Below are 25,223 nucleotides of genomic sequence, written 5' to 3'. Positions count from 1 at the left end.
CACAAAATAAACTTTTAGAGATAATGACAGTATGTGAATTCAGGACTCTTTCAGTCAATACTGTACTGCTTTTTGGCATGAGATCCAAAGTGTACTGAAGAGAGTGGAAGCCTTTTCCATTCGTTTAGCAAAATAAAAATTACTTCAAAACCTCATTAAAATTCTTCAATAAAATGGTACAGGAAAACCCTATTCAGGATAAAAATTCAAAAACGTCCATAAATGGATAATTTCATATTTTGTTCTGGAAGGATCAAAATGTTTTGTTCCAGTTTAGGCCTTCAGCTTTCATTAATTAACTTGCACTTTGAAACAAGAGGTTTCAAAATGAAGTGGGGTTGTAGGAGTTTATTTTGGGGAAGAATTTCTAAAAGATCAGAGATTAATGTAAGAAGAATTAAGCAAGATCCACATAGTTATCATTTAACTACAGTACCATAGCAACAATATGTACTGTGACTATTGATTACTGGTTTAATTCAAGGATATACTTATTTTCTACTCTCTTACATACTCTAAAATGTTCCTTTCTTTTAAAAAAATCTTTTAAAAGAAGTCTACTAGGTAAATTAAGACATTTATGTTATTTCCACATAATAAGTGTTCTCTTTATAATCTGAACAAAAACTGTAATATTTTTAAACTGAAGAGATATCATATGGCTTATATAACTAAGCATGTACTACTAGTGAAACAAGCACATTTTTGCTTACAAAATACTGCAGCTTAAGATATAGAAGTACAGCTTGGAAAATTCCCATTAGCTTTTAAAGACTACAGTCTTTGTTATAGTCTTGTCACTCAGGCAAAAACATTACCATTTGGAGGCCATGTAAAGACTATATTTTTTAAATTTTAATTTATTTTTTATTTGTTTCTATTTATAAGGAGTAATGACTCCCAATTTATAGATATTTTTGCCAAAGTAAAAATCTAAGCAAGAGCCTGGTGACTTGAGTCAACTTTTTTTTATTATGTTCTGTGGGAAATAAGAACTAAAAAACCCCTGCCATCTAGCTCCATTCTTAGATGCTAGGACTTTATTACTTTCAAGTAAAGCTGCAAGCATGGTGTCATGATTTGATCAGCTGCTCTTCAGATCAGTCCCTTCAAGTTCCACTTGGGGGAGCCTAACTGAGATTCTCCTTTTTTTCCAGTGATACCAATGTGTCACTGGATGAAATCAATTCACTCTGGATTAGGTCCAGGCTTTGGTCATGGCTGAACTGAGGAGTCAAAGCTCTGAAACCCAGTCTATACTGGAAGAGATAACAGCAGGTATTGAGAAAAGCCAACATGAGACTATGACACTACTGTGGTTCCTACTTCCCACAGTTAGGCTACTTTGAAAAACTTAAAAAAAAAATTGGTGCACATAAAAAAATGGAACTTCAAATTTAACAGTGTTTAACCAAATAAACCTTAAAAGACTCATGAAAGGTTTTGGCAGAATCAGAATTGCTTAATAAATTTCTATTTTAGCAGATCCCCATCTCCTTCTTCTTTCTTACTCCCATTTGGTATCACAATCACTATTTCTCCCTTCTCCAGCTCTACAATTAGAACCTTTGAAAGATGTTAAAAGCATAAGTCAAATAGCCTTTGATCACCACTCTCTATTCCAAATCAAAAAATGGGAACACTAAGTTGTTACAGCATTTCCTGATTGTAGTACACTACTGGAGCTGCACAAATGAATGATGCTTAACAGTACATTTAAAAAAAACACCCAACAACAACAACAAAAACCCCCAAACCCAACACTCCAAAGCTTTTTAACATTTCTCATCTAATAGCTGCCAATATTAACATAGGTCAGTATCCAAACTCAAGAATACATTTATCAAAGTGCTGTGTGGGAGATCCACTTTGAATACCTTATTAGCAGCATGGCAATCCTACACCCCTTCTTTGATAATGTAGCACCTAATGACTGAAAAGATAACCAACGTGAAGACAAGGTCAAAAATGAGCTTGAAATTTTTGATTGACCGGTACACAAAAGTACAAAACATAGATTTGTGTTGGGAGTTAGAGCAATGATAAGAGGGATGTCAAGATCAAGCACATCTGAGACTTGAAAGTTTTGTGGCTGTCTTTAGTCAGCTTTGCAATTACTCCCTTTTTCAGATCACATAAAAGCTTTTTGTTTTCTCCCCAGCACTAAAGGAAAAACAATTGAATTCATTTGGAAAACTGAGTCCTCTCTCTAAATAGGTGGTCGAACCATAACGTTTTTCTTTATTCCAAATTTGTGTTTTGTTTTGTTTTTTTAAAATTTAAAATGTTAATCTAAGCAGCCAGAAGAAACATCACTGTTAGAAAACATTCTACTTTCAAAATTAACTACAAGGCTTTTTTTTTTAATTGTTACAGTTATATGATAGGAAAAACTCTCTCTCTGTTTCATTGACATAGGTCAGTGAAAACTGTAGCAATCATTATTTACAGCTATTGATTTTAATGCAGCATTAAAGGAGTCAGACACCACCATTATTTTCTTTTTTGTTGTCAGAATAAAGGTTAACACTAGTTGGCCCGAAAGGGTGAAGCACAGATTGCCAGTTCAAATTAGCAAATCATTTGTTCCGATACCGACTGGGCCTAAACGTTCCAAGTGAAAAATGTGAAACTACACATTTACATCTTATAAACTTCTTGGAGATACTAACTGGAAAGATTTATTTATCAACAGCATTGGTATATGTAACGTGTTGACTAATAAAAATGCGTTTTTACCCTTGACAGAACAAAGTATTTTATCTTGGTTGTTTCTAGCCAACCAAAATAATGTTTCTCATATCACTGTAAAAAAGTGGTACGCAGCATGATTAAACAATATTTCAGCTCTTTAGTTCATGCAGAGGTTACCTGCTAGAAGGCATAAAGGCTTGATTAGGTTTACGTCATACATGAAATATTTTAAAGGGAAGCATAGAACTCGAATATGTGAGTGCTGCAGCTACAAACAGCTTTTTCTTGTGGTCAGGTAGGAAAGCTCTCAGTCCTTTCCTATAATAATGAGGCAGAAAACACCAAATAATTGAGGAAACCATAAACCTTTGAAACCACCAAACTAAGGAATTTAAAACCTATGCTCTGAGAAGGATTTCCCACTCAGTTTTAAAATTATCATCATATGGGCCTGTATTCAGATTTGGTCTACTGTGAAGAGCAAGCCTCCCAGCACACTGACTAACTTGACTAGGAGGTGAGGCAAAATGAAAAAAGTATGAGCCTAGTCCTGAAAATTCTCATGTAGGCAGTGAAGAGACTAGTTAACACACTGTTAATTAACTTTATCAAATGGTGGCATAAAACTGAAACGAGAGAAAGAAAAAGCTATTAATGTGCACTGCATAGTTAACTTTTATTGTGCAACAAGATGAATAATCTTACATTTTCATATCGATACTTGTTGCTGATCATTTCCTTTCCAATTAATCCTGTTTACCATACATCATTGGTATGAACAACTGCAATATCTTATGCTGCAACTACATATCCAAAGCCAAAGCAGTCCACAAGATCTGGACATTTAACCCAAACATTTAACCATGTAGACCACACAAATATGCTTGCCGGCGTTTTCTACATTTCCCTTTTCTGAAAGCTTCTCAGTGCATTAAAATACAACTGCAAGAGTAAGTACAAGTTGCCATTTGGTTTTAAAAAAAATCATGGTTTACTTTCTTTCTGGGAAGCACTCGCTATATATTCCATCGTAGTTAGGCTACTGAAGTGTCATTAAAACAGCCCAAATCTTTTTGTTTCCTTTTTAAACAGTGGCAGGTCACTGATATTTTGGCCAAACTGACCTTCTTTGTGACATCTGTCATTCATAATGTGAATTCCAGCTGAAATGCTTCCATTATAGTGAGATTGAAAATAAGGTTATCCCCAACTTGCTTTCATGTCTTCATGAATTTCAAGGAAACAATCACTTTTACATTTTCTAAGAAAATCCATTCTGTAGAGAATGCTTTCCATACATAAATAAAAAGTCAACACACATAAACAATATTTAAAACCTTATTAACAGCCATACCATGTCATTAAAAAGTTTCAGGACGTCGGTAGTGCTGTTAACATTACTGTCCTATTTATAATCCCTTTTTATTTTCCATTTTGTCTTTCGAGTAATTCAATTAAAAATCCTTCAAAGCAGTAACAGCGGATTAAATGTTGTCAAACTGCAATATAAAATTACAGAATAGTGTTCTGATGATGAATTTATTAAACTTTGCATCTTAATTCATTTCTTCTCGAGTGTATGAAAAACCGAATTCTTAAGACAAAATACCAATTAACTGTCGTACCTCATTATTAAGTATTGTCTCCTTTTACATGTTACAAAAAATAGAATACATGAGCACATAAAGGACATACGGAACTAAAGACGTGGAAGAAATCCATTTAAATCATGACATTGAATCACACTTGAATCCTTTGAGGGCAACAGAAAAGGAAATGAATCCTCAGGTACTGGAGGAAGGTGAATCCTAAGGTACTGGAGGAAGGTACAGGAGTGACCACATAGTCAGCAAGCTTTTTCTGTTCAGATTTCCAGTGAAATAGCTCATGAGTCAGTTGTTACTTTGAAAGCAACTCAGCAAAGGGTTTACTTTACGAGGAGGGTTTTAAAGGAGGAGGGAGTGGACAGAGAACAGGAAGAGACACATATGAAACCGGAGAGAGTGAAAAAATCATCCAAAGAGGTTAAAACAACAAAACTGAACTATCATAAAGGAGGACGCGTGGCCATGATTCAGTGTGGGAGCCAGGGAGCCCACAAAACACATCTCCTGGCCTGTGAAAAAGTGTGCTTAGATCTACGTTTGCAGGAGTTGGAGGAGGCAATCAGCAGCATCCCTTCTCCCTGCACTTCCCAAATACCCTCCCAGCAAAACGACACCCAGCGCAGCACATCTCTGCGCACGCAGAGTAACACCATCACCGCCTCAACCAAGGAATCCTTCTTTCTGAGGAGTCTGCGCCTTGTGCCTGAACTTCCTGCGTCTGCCTGAGCTTTTCCCTCAGCTGGACTATTAAGGCTCCTGTTCATATCCGTCAGCTTGGGCGGCAGAGAATTTCTCCCCCCTACCCCGCTGCCTAGTTTTATGAAACTTACAGAAACTCAGTATCTTTGAAATAGTTGCAACTCTGAGAAACATGACTGAAGCAAGTCATTTGGTTGAAACATGCCCCAAAGCAACAGAGGGCACTGACAGACATAAAGACAGGGAGATCAGCTAAGACTTACCTTCTTAAGATCCCAGCCAAAATGGATGAAAGTGGCCAATGCAAGAGAACAAGATGACATATAAATCCTGAAACTCCACCAAAAACACCAACACAAACCTCACTTTTATACTGGATTTTGGGTGGCAATGTTCCCAATGCTGCTATAGCACCCTGCTGTACTTTGCATTAATTTGTTGCAGTAACTGATAGAAAAGAGAAGAGAGAGAACTAATACTGCCTGCAGGACTCAATGAATTATACTTAACCAGCAGATTATTGTAGGGTGATAGTAGAATGCCACATGAACACAGATATAATCAAATTCTGTTTGGGGCATCATTTATTTAAAATACTTCAAGCTCCTTGCTGGCACAGCAACAGCGAATTAGCATGCTATGCTGTGCACTTCAATTAAAAAGCAGCCTCATCTTTCCTATTTCCAAGGTACAGCAGAGCAAATCTAATTGTGCCATGCAGCCAGTTCTCATCTTTGCAGAGTAACCAGGGGTTTGGGGTTTTTCAGCTTTTTAACAGATTTGTCTTCTTCTGAATGAGGCAATGTGGGCTTTTATGAAACTTGCCTCCTAATTGCAGGCAATAAACATGAACACAGCCAGCAGCAGAGGCTGTAATAAGTACAGTTTAAGTAAAATGAAAATAAAGGTAAGAAAAGAACCACAAAGCAAGTTCATTTTACATATGATCTGAATAGTTAAACCACCAGGATCTGGATTTCAGTGCTCACAAGAGACATATACATGCCTCCTTCAATATAAACTAAAAAAAGCAAACAATCCCCCAAACCTATAGCTTAAATGCTGAGATAGGCAAAGATTTTTTTATATTTTGAAGGTTAGAAGGTATGACTAATTAATGAGAAATATTTATAAGCCAGGATGTTATTAACTTTTAAAATATTTGCTTATAGCATAAAGAATCTCTGTTCTTGCACTTAGGCTGAGATCTTTGAATATAAGATTTGTTTTTATAAAAAGTATAGAAGCATCCTCTGTTCTTTGGAAATTTAACTAATGTGTTGCTTTTGACTTGAGATCTCCCTGTCATACTGATCTGATCATCTCACCCCAAGTGAACAGGTGAGTCCTTGTGCTTCCTTTTATCCACTACTCATTTCCTTTCTCTGGTATAAACAGTACAGTACCTTTGGATAGGAATTGAGCAGGGTGAATCCACAGAATCACAGAAATGTTTGTCTGCATGGACTTCTGGAGGGCAGCTAGTCCAGGCTCCTGCTCTGAGTGGGACTAGCGGCAACACCAGTTGAGGTTGGCCATGGCTTTGCCTGCCTAAGCCCTGAAAACTCCAGAGACAGAGAGTACGCAGCCCTACTAGAACAACATGTTCCTGTACTGCATCACCTTCTCCATGAATTTTTTTCCTGATGCCCCACCTGAAACGTTCAGCCTGCAACTCGTGGCCGTTGCCCCTTGCTGTATCATCTGACACTACAGAGAATCATCTTTCCCTCTTTGTAGCTATTCTTCCAGCATCTTTGCTACGACCTTTCAGGCAGCTGTAGGCTGCTCTTTTCTTCCCTCCGTTGTTTTTCACTTCCCATTAGGCCAAGGAGACTCACTGATATTTTTGAAGGCTTTGGATATCACTCGTCCTTGTTGGTCTTATTCTAATGATTCTAGGTATATGCACATTACACTTACTAGTCCTGGGGTTTCATCTGAACAACAAAGAATGACACAAAAAACTTAGCCGGAATGCAAAATAAAACCCAGATTATCGACTCAATTCAACTATTTATTCATTCTTACCAGAGCAGCTGGAGAGACTTGTTGACTTTGGGACCAAAACCAAAAAGCTAAACACTTAATTTTGTTGATTTCACATCATAGTAATGGTTCCAAATATTTAATGCCACTTTTTAGAAGGATAAGTAAAAAAAAATTAAGACATCTTTGCATGGTTTCCAGTGAAGAGAAAAAAAGTGCATCACAAATACAACACCACAAGTTAGACACGGAAATGTGAGTGCTACCATCTCAGATGTTTGAATGAGTTATTATTTTCATAATTTTATGCTATAATTACTACAGTAATGAACTATAGTGGGAAAGCGCTATTGTAATTTTTTAATAATCTGCTGTTCACCACGTCTTTATGTTTATTATTAAATGTTTTGTACACTTATGTTATCTGATTCAAAGAAAATCTGTGCATTAGTGCTGTTAAACCTAATGATGGAAACTCTATTACGATTTTTAATGATACCCAACTTTTATACAGTTGCAATTGTTATGAAAGAATACAAACCTTAACTTTATTATCATTAATCAGCATTAGTAAATATAATTGACATTTTATACAGAACCAGCTTTAAGTAACTTATTGGCAGCAATACAGATGCCTCTTAATATTACCCTCTGGCTAGCTATGCTGTTCGGGCGCCAGAGTGTCTGCACTAATGACTTAGAATTAAAATCAAATAAAAACTAAGAACTGTAATTCAGTATAAAACAAACAGCCATTCTTACTACCAATTCTTTATACATATAATTTGGATATATCTGGAATTTTAAAAATTTCCAGTGCGTATAAAACAGTGGAAGTGTTTGAGAGTAGATAACAAAATAGGATAGAGAAAAAACAAATCTGATGTTCCCAGATTTCTACACTTACCCTTAGGCACACCATAGGAATTGAAATGAGGAGAAAAAGTAGACAGTGTAATTAACCTTTCCTTTCCCTTTTTTTAAAACAACAACAACAAAAAAGGCAGAACATTTTAGACATTATAAATAGTAAAAATACACATACACGTTTTTCAGCCATTATTTTTCATCTCAGCAATTTCTGTAGTTTCCTGAGGATTTAATGTGCTTAGGCACAAAAATGGACCTAATCCCTAAAAAATTTTCCTATGAAGACGTGGATTATGTTATCAAAAAGATTTAAGAAACTAGGAAAGCTGCTCTGTCTCTCAAAGCCTCATACCCTGACTTCTAGATATCAAGTGGAGGTTTTTTTCCAGAGCACATCTGAGCCCTCTCTTCCCCACACCACCTATGTATGAGCTATTTGACTTCAGCTCTGGGGGAAAAAAAAAAAAAAAAATTAGGAGTAGAGCCAAAATACTTACTAGCACTTTCCTGTCTTATGATGGGGACTCCAGGGGCTGCCACATGTGGAAACCCCCTGAAGGGCTACTGATAAATTTCCTTGCACGTGTCGTTATTTTATCCAGTTTATCCTCACCCTTTGCTTCGATAAATTTCATTTAAAGCCACTATAATTTAATTTTAGCCAACTCTGAGGAAGAACCTTAGGATCTGGCCCTCTAAAGATGGCTCGTTTTATTCATTTATTTGTCTGAAGAAGCAGATTCTTTTCTGAGCTCTCATTTTGGCGAGACAGTTAAGAAAACACAAGAATATATTTAAACGAGAGTCGTATATATTAAACATTCAAAAGGATATCCATATTGTATGGGGAAGAGAGAAATTTTATTATTATACAAACATATATGTATATATAATGTAATCTTCTTCTTGCTTTATGGATCTGATCTCCTCCAAGGAGAGTCACAAATCCACACGATAGCCCTGAGTGCTCAGATTTTGCATTTGGTTCTCTGATTTTACAATAGCTGAAAGATATGTAAAAACTCATGTAGCCAGACAGCTCCCTACTGACTACACATCTAAGCAACTTCACATGCATATATTATTCCAACCAGTGAAAGCTGGAAATAACATATGCCTAAAAAAAAAAAAAAAAAAAAGGAAAAAAAAAAAGCATGCTTGAAAAGAGCCTGCTTCAGCTTCTACGTGAAACCTTCAGGGCTCTCCCTGACCAAACCGCACCCTTCTATGGTGTACTGCCATCTCAGGTGGGGACAACCCAAAGTATTGTGTTACGCTGTGCAGAGTGAAGGGTGGGAATTGCTTCATAAGCTTAAAAAAATGGCTACTATAGCTCTTTGTTGTTGAATGCAATTTGGGGAAAAAAATTAATAACAACTGTTACCATTTTGCCAGTGTGGTCCTGGAGGGTTTTTATAATTTTCTCTGCTCCCATTTTTAATCATAACTTCAGTAAATGACCACTGGCCATGAAAAGCATCCAGATTACTTTCATTAAAAATAATAATCTATAGCATGGAACAGATTGACATAATTTTGTTCACAGAAAATAATGAAAAGTCCCATGCACTGGGCCTGACAGCATTGCTCTGATAAAGCTTCACCTGCATTGAAATGATTACAGCTCCTATTGCCTCCCCACTAAAAGTTTTAGAAAGTTAATGGTTTAGTTATCCAACCACACCTCTGTTCCTCTGTTCTTAAAAGTTTCGTGTTTAACTGAGGAAGTGAGGATGAATTAAGATGTCTACTAGCCCTCTCCAAGGGGATCAACTGAATAGTATGTGTCGATTTTAGGGCATGTAATCATGACTCCCACTCTGCATCTCCCTCCTCTTCTTCTTCCCCTCTCCCCAAAACGTAGTAAGATGGGTGTAGCCCATGGGGAGGATTCACGTTGGAGAAGTTCGTGGAGGACTGTCTCCCGTGGGAGGGACCCCACGCTGGAGCAGGGGAAGAGTGTGGGGAGTCCTCTCCCCGAGGAGGAAGGAGCGGCAGAGACAACGTGTGATGAACTGACCGCAGCCCCCATTCCCCGTCCCCTGTGCCGCTGGCAGGGAGGAGGTAGAGAACTCGGGAGTGAAGTTAAGCCCTGGAAGAAGGGAGGGGTGAGGGGACGGTGTTTTTAAGATTTGGTTTTATTTCTCATTGGTAATAAGTCAAACTAATTTCCCCGAGTCGAGTCTGTTTTGCCCGTGACAGTAATTGGCGAGTGATCTCTCCCTGTCCTTATCTCGACCCATGAGCCTACATGAAATGTAGACAAGCGAGACCCTCGACCCATGAAAATACAGTGAACTGTATTTTCTCTCCCCTGTCCAGCTGAGGAGGGCAGTGATAGAGCGGCTTTGGTGGGCACCTGGCCTCCAGCCAGGGTCAACCCACCACAATGGGAAATCAAGCAGGCTTCAGACTTCTGAAACTTTGATGGTGAAACTCTAGAAAATCTCTCCTGTTAGACTGTGAACCAAGATTTTTCAGAGACTTCCAAGCTGACCACATTTGGGCATGTTTCAGAGCTAAAACAAACTTCAAACCATGACCAAAACATGCAAAAATCTGAAACCTTCAGAAGGATATTAGTATGAGAATTGGCTTTTGTGCATGTCTATTTTATTTTCATGGGCAAAACAACACACATTCTCCTGACTGAAGTCACAGGATGTATTGATAAGCTCTGCATCAGATTTCTACATGGCAGAGACATCAGGCACAGATATTTCCAACCTAACTTGTATAAACCATCAAATCTATAGGTTACAGAACACAGGCTCTTATAAAAGACGACGTCAGCTGTAGGTGGCACTACCAGAATGTATGCCCTACTCCATGATTCTAAAATACAGTTAGGTTCATATGCTAAAAATTGTGAAATGAAATGTGTGTATATCTCATGTCCTTCAAAATCATTATTGATATATGCAGTAGTTACCGGGTTGTGATCTAAAAGATATCTACAGGGCACTGAAATGGAAACCAAAAAATTCTGTCCAAGCGCTGTTTTGAAATTATTTGTTTTCATCTTGTTCCTTGTCAAATACATAATGCATTTTTGTTCTCAGCAAAACTAAGCATTTTGTATATTCTCAGCTTCTGTCTTCTTTTTTTTTGCTTTCAGCACTAAATATTTAAACACATTCAACCTAAAAATCTCAAGCTAGTAATCTGCTGCTTGTGTCTTCCCCTCGAGGTGTAACTATCAGCGTGGTAGTGCAGGATTGCTGAAGAGACATGAAAGAGATTGCGGTTACAGTCCTACCTGCCCACAGGCCAGGCCCATGCCTCTCTCCCCCATACCATGAGGACATGATAAATTTAACTCCAGCGCATCTGCACCAGCAACCTACGAAACATGCAAAAGCAAAAAAAATTGCAAAATTAACTTCAAGTAATGTACTCTTTCCTGTAGCATTTACTGTTCATGTTCAATAGATTTCTTGAGACATTTGATTTTTTTTTTTTAACAGAGAGAAAGCTCTGGTTATGATAGCTTGAAAAAGAAATGTGTTGATCGTTACAGAGAAAAATTTCAAAAACTGATGTGGCTTTCCAAAATTACGAAGGAAATTAAAGTAAAAAATAAATTCAAAAGAGACAAGCACAATAAGGAGTTGGTTGTGGAAAATGTTAAAAAATGAAATGTAATTACAGGGCCTTAGGGCAGCACTGAGAGCGAGGTTCGGTAGTCAGTGTTACCCAGGTGCTTCTTTGCTCTGAAGAACTGTGATTCAGTAGTAAATTTCTCCTTTCTGCGTTAATGAATTTAGTCTCTAAATTTTCTGCAGGTGCCTGTACTATGTGATAGCTTTTGTCATTAAATATTTTTGTTTCTGAAGTCAAACAAGAGATTATTAAAAAAAGTCTATACAAGCATATTATTCATGCTAATTTCTCTTCAGCACCTTCTATGAGCTACAAGTGAAAAAGCAAAGCAGCCGAGGTGTACGAGGGCAGCGAACAAACATGCTCCTCTTCCTCCCTGCTGAACTGCTCCGGCGTGAGATGAGGATCTCTCCCATTGCCTTCCACGTGGCCGTAACTCGTATTTTGTTTTGCATTTGCATTTTGTTTTTGCTTATTGAACTGCAGTAACTGCCTGCTGTGTGGCCATGGTTCAGCAGCTCTCCGAGCGCGTGAGCAGGGAAGAAGCCATCCATCACTTTCAGGAATCCTCCACGTCCTGGCCAGCTCTGCAAGCCCGGCCGTGCCGCGCTGAGGCTGGTGCTGTCGGCCTCCGTGACAAGCTGACCTTTTGTATGAATAGGTCGTCCTCCTGCCGAGAGGCACTGAGGTACCTTCTGGGGCTTCTGCTCTTTGGAAAGCCACATCTATTACCTTCTAGGTAGGATCCTATGCGTGCGATTAAATATCACTGCTCTTCAGCTGTGGACTCTGGAGCACCCCAAACAAGTGTGCTGCTCTCCATAGGGCGGAGACTAACAACTGTTTTGCAGAAGAAAGTTGTATCACATACGTTACGCGTTATTGAGTGCATTTAAATAACTACTTTTTTCTAAAGGGGTAACATAAATACAAACACAGATTGGAAATATCTGTCTTAAAGCGGATAGCAGTACCACTGGATTAAAAAGGAGCAGCAAATGGCACAATAAAGCCATTCATCTTAGTCAGTTTAAAAGCTGTACTGCTCCTGTCAAGCACGGATTCCACAAAAGATTTCATGGTCAATTAGGTAAATACAGGTATAAAATGGACTAGTGTTGAAGATCACCAAGCCAATTACTGATAATGTTTAATTTCACTTCCCTAAGTCCCCAAAGTGATTTTTTTCCTCATAGGTTTAAAATGCCCAAAGAAAACAGAGAAGTGTCTTCCCACATCACCATAGGAGGGATTAGGACACTGTGAAGAAAGAAGAAACGATGTCCAAACATACACGTTCAGCCATATGAAAACACAAATTCAAAATATCCACACCCATATCTACAAACATATAACCCCCCCCCCAAACTTATAAAACATTTAAATCTGATTTAATGCTAGGAATAATGACAAGCTAATTTTTTTTCTTTGCTTAAATTTGTTAAAACCTTCCTTTACTGATGTGAAACTATGGTTTTTTATTTCCTCTAGATACTTTATGTGGAAAAAAACAGTTTTATTTAAAAAAAACCCAACTCTGTATTGCATTCAGATATAGACACCTTTCTGAATGAAATTATTGCAGTATTAATCAAGTATTTCTTATACTATTCCCTGTGGACACAGGTACATGTTTTTAAGTAGGTTTTTTTCTTCAAATTGAATCGAAATTTCAGGTGCATAGTCTGTTTGCATTTGTGTAAGATTGGATTTATATTATAGGAAACCTGCTGACTGCTATTGTATACGCTGGCTTTCTCTGCTATCATTTTTGAAAGTCTGTATTAAAACTAGAATAGCATTAAATGAGCCTTTTATACTTTAAATATTCAAGAGTTTTATATTCAAAATTTCTTCTGGTGCTGTCAAACTAGTGTGCCTGTAGGCAAGGTAAGATCAAGTTAGGCTCTCAAAGGTAGAATTAAATTTTATCAGGGCATCCGTCATAATATACAGTTTGCTTAAAATGCAAATAAAAAGTATCTAGATTCAAAGACTAAAGGCTTTCCAGGTACTGCTTAAAAATCCAAGGGACCATTTTTATGGAACAGATTTCCTTTAAATTTACATTTCCATCATTATAATGAAAACACAGAATAAACAAATTATAATGGACATGCTTTAAATTCTCGTTTTTCACTTTGAATCTGTTCCTTTCAAGAAATTCCTTATTGCAGCTCTTGTTTTTAAGGAGAATAAAAAAAGACGCAGAAACACATTTAGGAAACCATTACCTCAGCCATTTTGGAAAGTTCAGTCCAGTCCTCCCTGCTGTAGCTGCACATGATACTGGCAATCAGAATCTGAAAAGAATATATATGCAACCATTTTAAGCCATGTCACCAGATTTTGTAATATGGTACTCTGCTGTGACTCCAGACAGTAACTACCACTATCTGCAGATGGGAACTACCAGCTGTATACTACTAGCATGTATCGTGAAATAGAGCTGTGTATTTCACTGGGGATGAGACATAGTAGATGAAGTCATTTATTTTATCCCTATTTTTTAAGTCATTAAGGAAAACCAGCAGGTCTAGTCAAACACGTACAGGACTTTGCATTCTCTTCGTCATGCGATAAAGCGAGAACAAAGGCTGTCCTAGACACAGAGCCCACCAGGAACACTGTCAAACATACGTGTTTCTGAGGCCAGAGGAATTAAGTTATTTACTATGTAGGCAATGCCAGAAGTACTCGGGGCTCTTCAGAGGTAGGTAAGACATAAGGGCAAGAGTTTACAGTCTAATGTGGCAGCGTACAAACACAATATTCCAGCTGACTTCAGGAAGCGAGGTTACAGCAAAACCAGCACCCTGCAATCTCATACTATGCAAGTTAAGGACAGTCACGGGCAGCCGGGAACGTTTTGTGTTGAGGCACCTGGGAGGAGACTTGTAGGATGTGGGGAAAATCTGGGAGGACTGGGAGAGTGGCACAGGGAAATTCCAGCTTTTGTTTTCCCACGATACACATTTTATTTCCTACTCTGTTTCCCCAAGAGCTGTTTCTGTGTATTTCCTTTCCTCCTCACTGCACTGAGCACCTTTCAGGTCCAGGTTCTGCCTGTAGCTGCTTCTGCCTCTAGTATCTTTATTGAGGTTCAAGTTTTTAGGTAAAATAAGTTCTAACAGAATTCTGGGAGGGCAGCTAGACACACACCTTTCCAGTTGCATACAGTGCTATTTACTGTTAAACAAATGTTAACTACTTCTCCAGTCAATGTCCAGTTCAAGTACCAATGTTAATTTCTATTTCAGACTAAAACAAAATCACTTGTTCTGGACCCATCAAAGATCATCAGACACTGAAATGCTGAAGTTGATACATTTGTGGTGAGATCAGCAGAGAATTCAGCCCAGGAGCTCTGGTATGGAGGACTTCTTAGAAGGATGAGGTTTGCAAGAAAAAAGCCACAGAGACCTATGTTGCAGCAGCTGAAAGGTTAAATCAGAAAAAAAACCCAAAACACAGGACTTACGAGCACACTACCAGCTCAGTCTGTGTTCAAAGGAAACACCAGGAGAGGAGAACAGAAAAACATCTGGCCACACTCTTGTTAATTTGGCTTTCTTATGTGAAATGTATGGAAATTTCACATGTAAGTTTGACTCACAGGTAGGATGAAATTTGGTTTAATCTTTTTTGCTTTCCAAACAAGTTTTAGTGTCGGCATTAATATCTGGGATGAGCTTAATCTGTCACTCCCAGACAGTATAACACTTCTCTTGAACTTTCCCATAATGCTGAGGGTTAATGACGCATTCATCTAAGGCAAAATACTGAAAAGCACGGTGTAGAAAAATTGTCCAATACACACAATTGGTGGAAACTGTAAATTCCCAAATTATCTTCATAAGAAGGATGAGATATTTAGTATCTTCAGAAGGGAAGGAAATATACTTTAAAAAGGAAGGCAGATATGGAGAAAATTAGATATGGTAAGGTTACAAGCTATTCATTTAAAAGGCCAATACCACTTACCATCATCATCATTTCCACTGTTTTGCTCTGATGAATCTCTGCCTATCAATCTACCACCCACCTACCTGCAGACTACCTACCCATCCACCCTTCTGGCTGATGTTTGCAAGATGGGCGTCTTTTGAGAAGGAAAGCATTTGATGAACTGCCTGCCTTGCCTGCAGATGCCCATTTGTGTGCACCTCTGGCATAAACATAAGACCAGGCTTTTCATTAAATGCACACAGTCATTGCTGGCCATGCTTTTATTCCCCTCTTGACAGAGGAAAAAGCTCTCCCTCCTATACCATACTTTCTTCTGTTGTGCAAAACCTTATACAGCTCTATAGGTCAAATGTTTATGAAACAAAATTTGCTCTATATTGAATATTCTATATATATGCTTTATATTGCAAAATATGCTCTATATTGCTCTATCTTGAATATTCAAGATAATTTGAGTACTCCAAAATAAATATAATTATCTTTAAAAAGACTCTAATATTTTTAAAAACAGAAATTGTGGAATATCAGTTTAAGAAAGTATATATGAGAAAAATTTAGAGTAAGAAACTAGTTAAAATATGCACTAACTGGAAGTTAGCTAGAAACCATATCTTGTCAAATTCACACTTTTTATAAACTAACTAAAGCAAAAAAAAAAAACCAACTCAGACACTGACAACATGATAAGGATTTTCACAGTTGCAGTCACAATCCAAAGTATATCAGAAATCTACACAATTCAGCTTTAAAACAAACCAAATTTTTCAGCAGGGAAAGTTGTAAGACAACAAGGGCGGCTGACTATATTCACAAGTAGCTGAGTTAGGTTACGTCAAGTGTTATTAATGAAATTTGAAAATTCTGCTGGGAGTGTACAAAAGAGGAGGAACAAGATCTGTGATGTTTCAAAGAGCTGTTAATTAAGACAACATGTTTATTTAATATTGATTAGTTTTAGCATTCACATTTAAAGTACATACTTTTGACAGAAGCAGTGGTTTACAATAACAAAAATAACTGAAAGCAAAAATTTCATTTCTGCCGTGACCGTTCACATGAAAACCATGATCTCAGAGGGAATAATGAAAATTTTAAAATAGTGGGGATTTTATTCTCCTTTTTTCCCCAGTGTTCTCTTATAACTTGAAATTAAACTTAATTCCTAGGTGGAAACAGATCTTCCAGCACTCCATGTTAACAAAACTGTCCTTTCTCAAGTGACTATTCTTCCCCAAAATGCCTCTACAGTCTTTTCATTTGGAATCGGTACCCATGACAAAAAATTAATAATTATTGTATGCGGACATTTAGGGGCACTATCTGTGATGTTTGAGGTTTGAATCTACTCCTAAGATCACACAGAGGAATTTATAAAGAAAACACAGAATACTATCTCCTATTACCTAGAAGGAGAATAGCAAGAGACAAGTAGCAGTAACAAGTGATAAGAATCAGAGTTTTTATTGGAAAGTAGTAAACAGAAATTGTATCACATTTCAGCTTCTCAGCCTCTTCTCACTAATTTAATTTTTTTCTTTTATATCTTTGGTGCCTATAATACCACGTACCACGTTACCACCCCTGCAACTTTAAGAGTCCTAAACAGCTGGTATCTCATAAAAGTCCAGCGCATGGCCCAGCCCAGGAGCATCCCCGGAGAGCACATCCTTCCTCTTGACGCCTGAAATTTGCAGTGGCAACCTGACGTGAGCTTAATCACAGTTGTTTGAAACACAAGTGTGGGGCTGCACCGCGCTTGCCCCGCTTACAAAAGTAGACCACTGACAGATCTTACAATAAAGCTGCTGCTAAAGTGTGGTAAGTGGTAAATGAAGGTTGACTAAATTGCAGCTTTGTCATAGCTTGAGTGAGGGCTGCCTGTGAAACCGTGCATGATGGAAGCACAGTGGGATCCCTGGCCCATTCCTTATTCCAGATCAGAAGCATAGCCGGCATATGCTGTTCCCTCTTCTTCTTCATCCAAACTGCTATTTTGCCTGTTGTTGAGAGATCCTGCCTACTCTGCCCTGCGTCAAGGAGCGCAGCGGCCCTGCAGACACCACTCCGTCCCCGAGGATCGCTGTGACAGATGTCACTAGACAAGGTCTTTACGCCCTGACATTACACAAGGTGACAGACAATTTCTCCAAATGCCTATAAAGAGACAAATGCATGTTTGTAACATCAGACACTGTTCCGTGTACAGGATTTTCTTGATCGTTCATGGAAGAAGAAGGTCTACAATAAAACTTTTTTTTTGTTGAAGGAAGGGGAGATGGAAAAGGGAGGGTATATAATATACCATTTAGGATGTGATTATAAGATGAATATACTGTAGCTAAAGCACCTAGTAAAAAGCTACATTTCACACAATTCTGTAACTAATGCATTAGTAGTTGTTCTACTTAAAAGGACACTGACAAGGTACTCCTCGTAATCCTTAAAATATTTTTTCTCCCTGTTTATAATAATCCCCTGGAAGCTTAAACTAGAATCTATTTCCCTTGTGAATGTTTTTTTTTCTCTCTTCCATTACCTCTATGTGGATGTCTCATGAATGCAATAGCATTAAAAGAAATAAAAAGGATGAGGTTCACCACTGTGTATGTTTTCAAGTGATCTTTCTTCCCTAACACATGGACTTCACTGCAAGAGGTTGCAAAACAAAAGGAAGGAGAAAAAAAATAACTGGGCCTACTTTGGGTCAGACAATCCTGAGAACATCTATTTAAAGCCAGACAGCAGTAAAACTCTAGGTAGACAATTACCATTTGTCCTGTACGGCTCTGCAGGGAATAAGGGAGTTTCAGTACACTCAAAGGGTCTGAAAAAATCTCAGAGGGCTGGACTTAAATGTGAACACTGTCAATTCCTGCAAATTTAAGAAAACTTCCCAACAGACACAATGGAATCACACAATCCTCTACCCTTATGCCTGTAATAACCATATTTATTTTGGTCATCTGACACAGGCCATAGCCCATATCTGTTCCTAACGTATTCTTCCAGGTCTGTGCGTAATCTCCTTGCACTTCAGGAAATTCACCCACCCGTATATTTTCTGCTTTCTCTTCCCTGCCTGTCCCTTCTCATTGCTGCACCAGGCTTGAGGACAGTTCTGTACCAAGTGTCCAATAGATGGTCCGTTTAGACACTGCTGCTGGCCTCAACCTGCACCCCTTCTGCTTTCTCAAACACTTGCAAAAATCCCCAGGATTTCATTTTTTATGTGCACAGCCCTTGCAGAAATAGAAAGAGATCCTTAACATCATCTTTAAGAGAGCGTTCCCCTGAAAGCTGTAAAATCAAGAGAAGCTTTCAAGAAGGCTGAAGGACTGTTTTTGTAACAGCTACCTGTTTAGGAAGCAGAGATATGGAACAGCATAATTGCTGCAGATAGAGGGAGGGCCGAGATTGAAGACTACATTAAAAAACAGATTTCAAATACCCACAAAATTATTCTTTATCAATCTAAACTTCAGAAAGTATTTGTGTTTGGGTCAGATGGAAAGACCTCAATCTTCCTGTCAAGACATGTTTCTTTTTCCCAAACAGCACAGTATAGCCTTGCTACATGACCTGCTTAGTCTGAACAAACCCAAATATTTTTAACCAAAATTCCTCAGGAAGCTTTTACTAGGAGGAAGCTCAGCACTGAAGATACAGTCTTTCTAAAACAATGGCAAAAGTAACATACTTAGTTCATCACTCACCATTGGAAAAGACACCTACATCTACACAAGCACATTAGGACAGGAGAACTTCTTGGCAGCTGAACCATTCTTTCACAGCGTTAAAATCCCCCCGTCTGTCTGAATGAGGGGTACATGGACTCAGTTCTGACCCACGCCATCTCTCACCTGCACGCCGTAACAAGCTGACAAACCCGGAGCATTTCCTGAAGGTCCTGCACACGTGTAGCTACAAGAGCATGTGGTCCATCAGGTGCTTGGTGAAAAGTTAATAAAGAACAGTTTACTGAGCACTCCTTAGCTATTTCAATGACACGATAAACAATCTTATGAATATCTAACTGAAAAACACACATGCTTCATATAGACTTCTCATAGTTTTTTCACACATGAAAAAATGAAACATAGGGACTGTAGGCCAGATTCCGCTCTACCCAATAGCTCTTAGATGCAGTCTCAGTAGCAAAGAGTGAGTAGCAAAGGAATAAACAGCAGCACCACAGGACTTTTTGGGTTGGTACAGATTTTCCACCTTATTGAGATGTGCACCACTAGCCTGCCTCTGTAACCCTGCGTCTTGCACAATGTCAGGTTCAGGACAAGTCACAGCTATGTCACGTCTTGCCAGCAGAAAGATTCTTGGAGGCTTACTGAGACTCAGTGCCACTTGTGGCAGTCCTCTGCTTTTCATCAGCCAGCGGCCATTTGGAAATGATCATCCTCAAAATCATCCGTCCGGAGAACATTTCTAACACCCATCTCACAAGACAAGAGTATGACTGCAGCAAATGTTCTGTATTGCACAAACATGCTTAAACATGCAGTACTGAAAAACAATGGGAGCACAAAGACTTACTGTGTAAAAATAACCCTCTAGAAACCAGCCTGATTTTGATGCCTTGTAGACCCAACCAGGTTTCTCTTTTTCTGTACCTTCTTGTTGTAATTTTTGATTTGTTGCAGAACTGAAATAAAAATAAGCTTCTTATTAAAAACTACCTAGAACATCAAATCCTATGCAATAAGAAAGTTAACAATTGTAAACCCTGTCATGTCTCTGAGAAGCAGAGGAATTATCTTGTTATCAATTTAATAATGGAACATTGAAGTAAATGATGCCATCCACTGACACCAGTAACACTGTCTCTCCTGGGAAATTCATGTCGGTAGGAACTGTCAATCTAGATGGATATGGACATATTAAACATTGTACCTTCAGTCCATAAATCTATTCTTTCTATTCTGCCTTAATAAAAAGATTCTGCATGATGATAAAGACAAGTAATGCAGAATGTCTTGACATTGCTGACCTATAATTCTGCTTCTCTCCTCTCCCCTTTTTTCAGGGAGTGGAGAGTTTAACAATCTCTAGCCATCCATTGTTTTCCTTCTTAACTTGTATTAAAATACGTTTAAGATAATTTGAGTAAATGAAAATAAGACAAGTAGAGGATATTAGAATGTTTATTATTTTGCTGTCTTTGTGTAGCAAGCCTTCTGAATAAAGCCCCATCTTTACCTTATTACTTTATATTGAGATCTCCAGTTTGTTTTTCAAAGTGAAGTGAAAGTGAGATACAACAGATCGACACAAAAACAGGCCAAACATCATCAGCACATAAATAAGTCTAGAGAAGCTGATGATAGGAGTTTGAAAATATTAGCATTTGCTCACCCTACCACACACACAAAATCAGCACGAACAGGAAACAACAAAGATTCTCTTTTCAGGCTAAACAGAGATGCTTATTTTCAAAGGCAGTTATTTTCGTATGATGACTCTACTTCTATCAATGAGATTCCATCTATTTAATGAGATTATTTGATGGATGTCAGTGAGTACACTGGGCTATAGCTTCAAATTAGGGCCTAGAGTTGTTAGGATCTAACGTCCTCAGACAAATAAAAACTAAGGGTATGAACAAACCCATTTCTTTGTAAAATAACAGAATGCTGTGTCTTTGATGGGTACACGAAGCTAAACAGACTGCTCTTTAGGACTGGCTGCACCCGTAGGAAAACACGGGAACAGCTTGGTGTTGTACCTGCTCCTCTGCCACATGAGACTCGGCATCGTATCAGCCGCTATCAGGGCAGGAGTTGAGCTACCGTGCCCTTGGCCCTGCTTGCAGACATAAATGTGTAGGCACAGATCATGCACATGGAAAGCGTGGGTAAATGGAAAGCTAACTTTCCATTAAAATATTTCATGAGAGTCCTACCAACTTAGAATACAACTGAAAGCAAAATGAATGGACAGAAAAAAAAGAGACCTTCTGATGCACCTGTACCTCCCGTACTTCAGGGCACTCTTTAATTAAGACATGGTAATTCCTGAAGACTGAAAAAGAGACCATGGAATATGAGTTCCCCAAAACAGATGTTTAATGAAAGAAAATATAGCACTTGTATGAAACACTTCAGGGAAACTCAAATATTTTACGTGATTAGAAAAAGTATGTCCATTTTATGACAGACTGTTGAAAATTTCAGTGCTTCAGGTAAACCCTCCAAATTCCATTGAAAATTACCCATGTGGCTGAAGACTTCCCTGGAAATTTGATAGAATCTTTGGGATTTTATTTTGCATAGGAAACCTATCCTAGTTCAACCTTCAGTCTCTTTGGTAATGAGTGAAAACAAATACATGGGTGAACGGAAATTAGCATTACTGAAAGGAGAAGACGCAAGTTAACAAAGGCTGAATCCAAGAGAAGAGTGCAGACCGATACTCATTTTCAGCAGTACTCTTTGCAAACAATACCTGCAAGCCCTTGCGGATCTGCCATGCCCCTGCTGTATTTCTGTACTTTCCACACTGACTTAATATAAAGAGAAAGCAGAGGAGGCCAATACAATATTGGAGAAGCTAACAGAAAAAGGATATATCTAATTCTACGATATTTTAGACACATGCTATGACCTGTAGCAAAAGCTTTACACCAGGGTGCTGACACATTATTGATTCTTAAGACCACATATGGAAAACAAAGCTGGCAAAAGGCAACACAAATTTGTGGGTTTTTTCCTCCACCTTTAGAAATTTTCCTCTCATCGAATTATCTGCCCAGATATACACACAGTCCTTTTTAACACAGTTCTTTGAGTACCTCGCTAATTGTTACTGTTTATTCTCACCATAGCACAGAAACTCTCTGCAGGGTGCCCCTCTGAGGGGGGAAGCCAACAGGAGAGAAATATATTCAAGGGCTGTAGGCTGCTCCTATGGAGGAAATGAGCAGCCATTGACTGAAAGGAACCCTAAGATCCCTTCCGGTCCCTGACTGCTTCTAGGTACATGCAGATGTATTTCCCCTACTACTTAGCAGCAAAGCTGCTTTACTTATTAGAAAACAAATTCAGTAGAAAATAAAGAGGCAAAATGCACACTGAATAACTCTGTCAGAGTTCCCTAACTCCTGCATTCAGTCAGCTAGCGATTCCCCCAGACAAATCTGTCTCTTTGCATCCCTGAGAAGTCCATCCTATTTCTTCCCTTGTTCCATCACCCCCAGGGCTTCTTTTAACTCACTTCCTTGGATTTGAAGGCTCAAGAAAACTAGCAGTATTGGTGCCAGTAGAGGAGAAAAATGTAGCTCAGAGAGGAGGGAGAAAAAACCTTCCTTTTTACACTTTAGAGCCCTGTGATCGACTTCATCACGTGACATTGCTGGTGCCAAAGCAATGCTTGGGAGGAGTAAGTGATTTTGTCAGCCTGGTTGCATCCTCCACAACTCACCCACTCTCTCTCTGTGCACCATTATCCTCGTAGTGATATGTTGAAAAGCACTGATAATTTACCTGGTTTTGCACAAACAGCTCTTGGGTTAGGCCGTTCTGATAGGTGAGGGTATGGTCATTAAGAAGGTGTGCGGGAACAGGCTATAGGGCTTGTCCTTTCTTCAGGAAACTATCTGAGGGCTTTACATGCCAACTGCATGGGGAAGACCTATTGGTCCCTTAACACTATTCTCTCCTATCTGGTCTAGGTATCGGACTTCACAAAGAGGAGAGCTTCCTCACACTCCAAAACCTGGCTGATTAATAGGACAGGTTCATCTCATGAAAGGAGACAATCTGCAAACGTTCACAGGGCTGGAAACACGGGATCTTTTCAATGGCCAGAGCGGGATCAGTGAGATTCATCCCCACCAGAACTTCACTGAGGATCACTTACAAAAAGTTTTTCTGGGTTATTTTCCTGTTGGAAAGCATGGATGAAAGGATGGTAGAAAGCTACAATGCACACAGTAACATAATAATAACTGTTCCATCTATTGATCTTCATTTTTTTCTGATACCTTTGCCTTCCTCCTCCAGACACTCCAGACACAGAGACACAGACGCACTCTTTTGAAGAACACTTAAGTTTCCCTTTCTTTGGGCATCCTCTCCAAATCCGTATAATTGTCTCTGAATGGTCTGATTTCACAACCAATTTACTTTGAGCAGAAGGTTGGACTAGCTCACCTCACCTCCTGAGGTTCCTGCCAACCTGAAGTGTCCTATGAACCCTCCCTGCAAACGTACACATGATCAACAAGTATTCTCGTCTCATTCTCTTCATGATCACTTCATACCCTTGCACCAAGCAGAGAGCCACCTATCTTTAGCAATTCTGACATTAAGCCTATCGAGCCTTCCCCAGGCACAGGAACCTGCTGCAGTCTGGTATTTGTTCAAACCTGTCTTTTATCTCTATATTTTGCCTTCTGTTCTCTCATGCAATTTTCAAGCTATCATCTTTGCTCCCTTTTGAGATCTGGTTCATTGTTGTCTCCACTGTCTCTTCCTGTGATCTTGCACGGCCAATGCGTTTATCTTTCTTCATCGTTACCTACCTTCAGATTTTATTCTCCCCCTCCATCTCCTACTAAAGCAAACACAGTCTTCAAGTTCTACTTTTTCTGCCACTATCCGAGCTTGTACAGCTCTGCTTTTTAATAAGACTCAGTTGTTATTGAGAGACAGATCAGACCCACAGCCCAGCAGCAAGGCCATCTCCACAACTACAACATGCCATCCACCTCCCTCACACACAACACACAAACCTCAAACTGCAACAAAGCCAAATACCAGACACACTCACATGCGTTCATTGATTCCTACCCAGCTTTCACCTCTCCAAATGAACAAGAACCCTCCTGACCTGTTAGAAGACCACTGTTTCTCGTTAGGCCCATGTTAATGGGAGCTCTAGGCTCATTTAATGATAAACCTGTATCAACAGTAGCATTTCTTATAAAAAAATTAATTCTTGTTGCGCTTTTCAAATGATTAGCAATAAATTAGCACTTGATAGCTTCTTGCCAGTAACATACTTTAGGAATTTTTAAAAGGGAAAAGAGAGACGATAAGAAGGTGAGGCAAGCAAGAAACATGCTCCATGGACTATAAAAAAAACTTAAAAAAAAAAAAATTTTTCATTTGAAAAAAATGTTTCATACATAAATATTCCTATAGTGAAAATTATATTAAAATAGTCCTTAGCAAAGAAAGAAACTCTACTTTCTGTCAGGCACAGAACTTTTCAAGAAGTGAAGATGAAAATCCATGTTTTCTCTTGACCTTGATCTCTTCATATAGCCTTCCTATTATCCCCTGGTATCTCCCAGCTGGGCCAAAAATTCAGTGAAAACCAGTGTCACTATGCACCAAACCTCATGATGGCAGGTCTTCAGTGCTCCCATCTGAGATACGATCAGAAAATCTCATGAGTGGGTAGCTTTATTTTTTTTATATGGAGACATTGTAATTTACTTAAGTAGCTAGCTGTTATGTCTGATGACCCAAGTAGTTTTTTGGCTACACTCCAGCAGCAAAGAAGATACAAAATTAAGGGCTGGAAGTTGGCAGCTACCTTCTGACTAATCTTTCCTCCTCAACTGCCAGTTCCACCCACCTCTTCATCTTTTAGGGAAGCTTATGAAAAGACGCTGAGAAACTGAAAGAGGCCTTACTATTTTCACTAAATATTTGGATGTTTAATAAAATTGTTACCTAACTTGTTCAGCATACTGCTATGTGGTTGGACATTTCAAAATTAAAATGCATTGCACAGTCTATGGGATTATAGTCTCATTCAAATGAAAGCACTGTA

The 25,223-nt window shown here is 38.7% G+C and overlaps 1 protein-coding gene across 5 annotated transcripts in view; it reads right to left on the bottom strand.

The window, feature by feature from the left end:
• Nucleotides 1-25,223, bottom strand: part of DPYD (dihydropyrimidine dehydrogenase) — a 369,002-nt gene that overhangs the window by 106,050 nt on the left and 237,729 nt on the right. For 4 of the 5 annotated variants that reach the window (XM_075508301.1, XM_075508302.1, XM_075508304.1 and 1 more), the window contains 2 exons: nucleotides 13,697-13,765; nucleotides 11,119-11,202 (listed from right to left, as the gene is read on the bottom strand). In XM_075508301.1, the coding sequence (XP_075364416.1) occupies nucleotides 11,119-11,202; nucleotides 13,697-13,765 (153 nt within the window). Of the gene's footprint in view, nucleotides 1-11,118; nucleotides 11,203-13,696; nucleotides 13,766-16,426; nucleotides 17,586-19,291; nucleotides 19,380-19,979; nucleotides 20,089-25,223 lie in introns of those variants that run through there. The other variant, XM_075508306.1, reaches the window with a different exon arrangement.

Source organism: Mycteria americana, chromosome 7 (assembly GCF_035582795.1).
Source record: "Mycteria americana isolate JAX WOST 10 ecotype Jacksonville Zoo and Gardens chromosome 7, USCA_MyAme_1.0, whole genome shotgun sequence".
NCBI classification, from domain to species: Eukaryota; Metazoa; Chordata; class Aves; order Ciconiiformes; family Ciconiidae; genus Mycteria; species Mycteria americana.
Note: the sequence above shows the minus strand (reverse complement) of the source record. Positions and strands in the feature narration are given on the sequence as shown.